Source organism: Diabrotica undecimpunctata, chromosome 2 (assembly GCF_040954645.1).
Source record: "Diabrotica undecimpunctata isolate CICGRU chromosome 2, icDiaUnde3, whole genome shotgun sequence".
Lineage (NCBI taxonomy): Eukaryota > Metazoa > Arthropoda > Insecta > Coleoptera > Chrysomelidae > Diabrotica > Diabrotica undecimpunctata.
In genome coordinates this window covers 33,896,722-33,903,823 of record NC_092804.1, presented here as the reverse complement: position 1 = coordinate 33,903,823, position 7,102 = coordinate 33,896,722, and the positions used below count along the sequence as shown (strand labels likewise).

Sequence of the window (7,102 nt, the reverse complement as noted above, 5' to 3'; positions counted from 1 at the left end):
TTCTAAGCAACTAAAAATAAATAATGCGGGACTCTTGGCATCATTACAAGTAGTTATTTTCAGTAAGAAATTTAGCATTGTCTAAAAGCGGCGTCCAGGAACATAAACGTAAATATTATTCAAAATAAAAATGTCTGACGCGTAAACACTTTGAAAAGAGATGACCGAAGACGGTGAAAAAACTCCCCCGACGCCTAGTAGTTCTACTTCCGGAAATGACGTCGATGTTGAAAAAGCGGAGAATATAAAAAGTTTGGAAGCCGACGAGGATAACGAACCTTTGGAAAAGGCAAAAGAAAAGCCTCCACGTAAGTATTTTTATTTTCGTTTAATTTGTTTTAGTTTCACGGATAACGAACTTCCGAGGCTTTTATTACGTCAACGTGCTTTCAGTTGATCCAATTACATAACTAAAAGTAAAAGCATCACTTTACTGCGTATAATATCGTAGAATCTATTTCGTAAATATGCTTTGTATCACGAGTTGACAAGCAGACATTTTCATATTCTCTACATTAATTTGATAATATGCGCATCGTGATATTTTCAAGACAGCTGCTTATTTTCAGAGATATTCTTTGTTTGTACTACACTTCAATTTTGTTTTTGTTGTTGATATACGATTACCTTTGGTATCCCTTATTTGTCAATCATAATTATTGACATATAATATAAAATTCTTTTTATAAATATATTTCGAAATATCTTTCTTCGCATCAATTTGTAATCTACCTGCAAATCTAATTATTACTGGTGGAATCCCCGAAGTATCCTCTTCTATAGGTATATGAAATGACTTATACTGCCAAATATTCGAAGGCCACTAACATCAGGTTTAATATTTACCCACATTTTTCAAACGGTGTTTTGTTTAAACCAGTAGCCAAACATCTATTTTTTAAGTAAACAGCTGTGTTTATAGCTTCAGCACAAAAAATTTTCTTAAGATTGGCATCAAACAAAAGATAACTTTGCCTTTTCTACAATTGTCCGATTCAAACGTTCAGTTACTCCATTTTGTTCAGGAGTGTAGGGATTGGTTTTTTGATTTATAATACCATTTACACTTAAATATTTTTCAAATTATTTTGAACAAAATTCTCCACTATTGTCACTTCGCAGAATTTTTATATGAACACCCTTCTGGTTTTCAGTCCTACTTTAAAATTCTTAGATAAATGAAGACCGTTTTACTAAAATCATTTTGGAAAGTTACAAAATATTTGGAGCCACCTAATGATCTATTCTCCACAGGTCCACATACATCAGTGTGTACAATTTCCAATAAACTATTGGTTCTATGACCTTGCTGTGGAAACGGTAATCGTGTTTGTTTGCCCTCACAACAAACTATACAGTTTTGTTTTTTAATGTCAATGTATCCAGTCACCTTCAGTCCATCTACTATTCCATCTTTCATTTTATTTAAATAAACACTGTTTATATGACCAAACCTTCTATGCCATGTTTCGCTATTGACAAATAAACAATTTCCAAAATCTTTATTAACCTTAATATTCAATTTGTACACACCATTTCTAATGTCAGCCTTTGCGATTAGTTCAGAATTTTTGTTCAATATTTCGCAACAATAATTTTCAAATTTAACTAAATTGACATTCTCTATTAGTTTGCTGACAGATAAAAGGTTAGTTGTAAGTTCTGGAACACAAAGAGCATTTTGAACTACAATACTAAAATGATTCTCACCAACAATAGTTGTCAAATTCAAATCAGTTGAACACTTTACTTTAGCTGTATTCGTGTTAGCAACTATAATGTCACCTGTATCACTTACTCTTTTATTATTAATCCAGTCTTCATTTGGCGTTAAATGAACACTAGCTCCTGAGTTCACATACCACTCAGTTTTTTTTAAGTCTCCATTAAAAAAAGCGTCACTAGAGCCATGTATTTCGGATGTTTTCAACTTCGGACATTTATTTTTATAATGTCCAGTTTGTTTGTCCTGCCAAAAGTAGCGAACTCATCGTCAATGTTAGAACTAGTTCCACTCATTTTTTCTCCTTTTTCAACTATTTGGTTCAAATAACTTGCCATTGAACTGCAATCTTCCAATAGCATTGAAATTAGATTAAACTGATAAACTGATTTTTCTCACATACCTTGAGTCATCAAACAACTTTTTTAAAGCGTGCCAAATTTCTTTCGCGTTTTTTGATTGTTTTATATGTATATATAACCATGGATCAAGCAATAGAACCAGCTTGGCATTAGCTTTTTCTTGTTTGTCTACTTCGGTTTCATTTCCGTCTCAACACGTAGACATATCTTCTAGAACAAGATAATTTTGCACTGCGAAAGCCCAATCATCGTAATTTTCGCAGTCTAATAACTTTGGCACCGTAGACATTTAATTCACTGCCATTTTGAAACGTAACACTCACTAGTATACAAAGTTTATCTATTTACCTACGGAAAAAATGGTCTGTTCTACCATAACCTGGTAAAATTTATAAATGAATCACACCAGTTGAGTATACAGTTAAGATTGACTTTATTTTGTTCCAAAAGTGAATGCAACTGACTGTTTACATTGTACCAATCTTAACTTTGTGTAAATGACAATGGCGCTAATATTTAAATTTTGTTTAAACAAAAAGTTAATAACCTGGTGATCTTTTAATATTTAAAAAGCGTAAGGCTATGTCCAGTTACTCTACAACCTCTGTAGAAGACACACGTGGTTTTATTGCTCCTTGCAAAAAATTACGACGAACGGTAGGCTTTATCTAATATGCTATACTATAATCCATCAAACAATCGCATAACTGAATCCATATTATGATCCATAAAATAATCCCCAATATAATCAATATTATAAGTCCAAAAAAATATGGTCAATCGGTCTGTGGTCTATAAATTCTTACTTTAAGAGACGAAACCAGACAAACAAATCAAGATTAATTACTTTCGATCCGAAACCTTGACCGAAACTAACGCGATCTTGACCCACTCAAAATAAATTCTGCGATTAGTGAAACTTAAAACAGGCATTGTGGCTACGCAGCTTCCTAAGCTAGATATCTTTATACAATTAATACACCGTGTAAAATTTTGAATAACTTCTTTAAACTCTATTAATTCAAGATTCACCCATAACTAGTTTTTGCATTTTTATTTTTAAGAAATTTATATCTTTCGTCAGAGAGTCGTCTATTCCCCAAGTTTATTGGATTTTTCTCTTTTGATTTCATTGTGACAACGCGACATAAATCACGATATGAAACTTGTCGAATGTTTAAACCTTAAATATGCGTAATACCGCTACCGCCTTCAATTAGTGAGATAACTGATTATTACTTAAATCAGACCTTAATGTGGTGCACCGTAATTGATGCTGGGGCGGGGGAACCTCCAATAGCGAATTGTCGTGAATCAGGTTCATACTTTATCGCTCATCTTCACGCCTGGTCACGTTTTTCACGTTCACGCCCGAGAAGGTTGCTCACGCCCAAGTCGTTTATAAACTATTTTTTATTATTAGAGTCTTGACTTTTAAATCGGAAACCGTGATGAAAATACCATTTTGGTAAGAAAATCCAAACATTAATATTAAAAAATTTGTTTTATATCTTATGGTTTATTGCAAAAATTTTATGGTTCATTGTCAATCAATTTTAATTGCAAATATTGTAGTTTGTACTCTAAGAAATGTAGTAGTCAATATAACACATGCCACAATAAAATAGATTCACATTCGTAATAAAATTGAAAGGAATTGAGTAAAAAATACACTTTTTGATTGTAAAACATACTTTGAACAAGTCGTTGATATTTACACATTGAGTATAACGTATGGTCCTAAAGTTTTGGGAAAAATTTCACCTGGTCTGATTGAGAAGCAAAATGCATTTAACAAAGAAGGCCATGGAATTGAAATGTCATCAGTTATTGACATTTAATAAACAAAGCAGAATATTTTGGTTTGTACTCTGCAAAATGTCTTATAAAATTGATATTCGTCGAGGTGTTTATAATATGGTTGGGCGGATGTCGAAACGAGATATTGTTAATATTTATTGAGATCAAAACATAAGCAAATCGACAATTTATCGCACAATCAGAGAATGTGAAGAAGGGATACCATGTGTTAACTTGCGTAAAAGTGGCCGACCGCGGATTTTGAACCATATAAGAGAGGCAAGACTAATTGAAGCAGCTAAGAACAAAATTGGGGTCTCACAGCGAAAACTGGCCAGAAGATTTCATGTTGGAAAGACTACAGTATACAGGACCCTATCGAGTAACAATATTATCTACCGGAAAAGAAGGAAAGCTCCAAAATACACAGAGGATCAATTAGAGAGAACTCCGAGATGTTGCCGCGCGTTAAGGCGAGTGCATTTCGTCAACAAGTTGATCGTGATGGACGATGAAAAATATTTTACTTTGTCTAACTCTGAGATGAAGGGTAAGGATGGGTTTTACATGAACGATTATGAAAATGTACCTGATGAAATAAAATTCAAAAGTAAGAAAAAATTTGAGGACAAAATTTTGGTATGGTGTGCAATTTCTGAGGCTGGCTTTATCTCACAGCCCTACATTGGTGTTGTTCGAGGCGAAGCCTTAAACGCAAATATTTATATTCAAAGATGTATCTCTAAATTGTTTCAGTTTGTGAACACACATCATGCAAATGATCAAATAGTCTTTTGGCCAGATCTTGCTTCATGTCATTACGCGAGGATCACAAGGGACTGGTACGAAACTAACAACATTACCTTTGTACTGAAAGCAAACAATCCCCCTAACCTACCTCAGGCTCGTCCAATTGAAGAGTTCTGGGCAATATTAAGTCGGAAAGTCTATAATAACGGATGGGAAGCTCAAAATCAGGAACAGTTAAGACGCCGCATATATACAAAAATTAGAGAAATTGACGCCGAGGTCGTCCAAAGGATGATGCAACGTGTCAGGGGAATTATTAGGCAAATCGAAAATAATTTTCCCTTGTCTGTCATTTGAATTTTGATTTATAATAAGGATAGTTAAGTTAAATTGTTGAATAACTTAATAAAAATATAAGATTATTGTGGTCAGAGTTATATGCTTTTGAAATTTTTCCCAAAACTTTAGGACCATACGTTATTACAACTTCTTTAATTTATAATAGAGGAGATGTGCCATATAAAATACCGTTATGTATTTGGTTTTTCATTTTTTTTTGTTTCTTAAAATTATTTGTCATTATTTTTCACAAATATACATTAGTATTGTAAGTGTCAGATTTTAATATTAAAATACGAGAGTTTGCATACCGGGACAATCAAAAAGCAATATTTGAAAAAGAGAAATTTTGTACCTATAATAATATTATACCTATAATATATTATAATATGAAATATGTAGGGGAAAGTGGTACACAGTGACACATGGTTAACAGTGAAATACCGAAGTTAATTTTTAAATTTGTCGCCCTTGTAAAGCGCATTTGTGAAATCTACAATTGCCCAGTAGAGTTGAATGTTTTTCTGAGTGTTCACGAGCTTGGAAGAAGTTTTGCGAGTAGTAATTGGATTTAATGTTTTGTAAAGGTATGCAATAACTTAATAAGAGTAGTTGGTCTGTATTTTTTATTTATTAACAGCTGATTTCAAGCATTCTTACTATTTAAATAGCATTTTACCTATGTAATAATATAACCTTAAACACAATTTGTAAGATAATGACTCGCGTAACAAAGTTTTAAATTTTATTGTGTGGTTAGGATATTGATTCAGACTGAAACAGTGTTATGTGGTATTTTTGATGTAATGTTTGCTACCATAAGATTGACATTAGAGGAAAATTATTCTCTACGTGGAGCAGCCGAGAGATATAATATTAGTTTTGTAACTTTACGACGACATGTGCTCAAAAAACGCAATAACCCTGACGCATATATAAAAATGTCACCCAATTATACCGTCCGACAAATTTTTACAGTGTAACAGAAAGTAAGATTAGCAGATTATATTAATACCTGCAATAAAATGGCATATGCCACAAAAGAGTGTAGAAGGCTTGCGTGGAAGATGGCAGATGTAAGCAAACTGGTTGTTCCTGAAAATTGGACAAAAAACAACCAAGCTAGGGTTAATTGGCTACGAAAATTTACGAAAAGACGAAATAATCTTAGCATTCGTCAGCCAGAAGCCTGCAGTTTAAGCAGAATCACTTCGTTTGTGAAATTCACGTCACACAATGTGAAAACATTTTTTTTTATTGTCTTTTACGGCAATGCATTTAAATTCTTTTTTCTTGATTTAACGGATACTAGCACTGTGCAAAAACCCGGAAAAATTGTAGCCGAAAAGGGTTTGAAACAAGTTAGTCAGTGTAGCAGCGCCGAACGTGGCACTCTAGTAACAACTTGCGCAATCATTTGTGCTAACGACACATACCTTCACCCAGCGATAGTGTGTCCGAGAAAATATTCAAAAACTCACATGGTAGCTGGGGCACCTCTAGCTACACTGGAATTAGCAACGCCCAAAGATTGGATGACGGCCCAACTCTTTTCACATGTTCATGACCATTCCATAAAGCATTTACATATTATACCTGAAAATCCTTCCCTTATAATATATGAAAATCATAGCCATATATCAGTTGTCGTTGTTGAAAAAGCTCAGGCTACAGGTGTGACTATTTTGACCCTACTACCACACTGTAGTCACAAAATACAGCCCATAGATATATCGGTCTCTCGACCATTCAAAGCACATTACAATGCTGGTATTGATTCTTGGCTTCTACGACATCCTGGAATTCCCATGACTATTTACTAAATAGCCAAATTTGTTGGAAAAACTCATGCAAAATCCCTAATCCAAAAAAGTGGAATTTATCAATTTAATTCTCTATTCTTTGAAAACACAGTAGTTAACATCAGCAGTATCTTACAGACTACAACGGGAAGATGTCCTCGATTATGAATTACCTGGACCTGCCACCTTACAATTTCGTAAAGAGACTACACCAGATACTGAACGTGCTGGACCTTCTGGCGCACAACTTCAGAATGAGATTACTTCAGAAAAAAGTGAGACTGAAGCATCTAACATAGGATTTTAGCTAGAAACAACTATGGATA

The 7,102-nt window shown here is 33.7% G+C and overlaps 1 protein-coding gene across 2 annotated transcripts in view; it reads left to right on the top strand.

The window, feature by feature from the left end:
- Positions 1 to 7,102, top strand: part of LOC140434398 (transmembrane protein 272-like) — a 28,272-nt gene continuing 21,170 nt past the window's right edge. The window contains exon 1 of one of the 2 annotated variants that reach the window (XM_072522609.1): positions 1 to 308. In XM_072522609.1, the coding sequence (XP_072378710.1) occupies positions 161 to 308 (148 nt within the window). In that variant the 5' untranslated portion in view covers positions 1 to 160. The remainder of the gene's footprint in view (positions 309 to 7,102) is intronic. The other variant, XM_072522610.1, reaches the window with a different exon arrangement.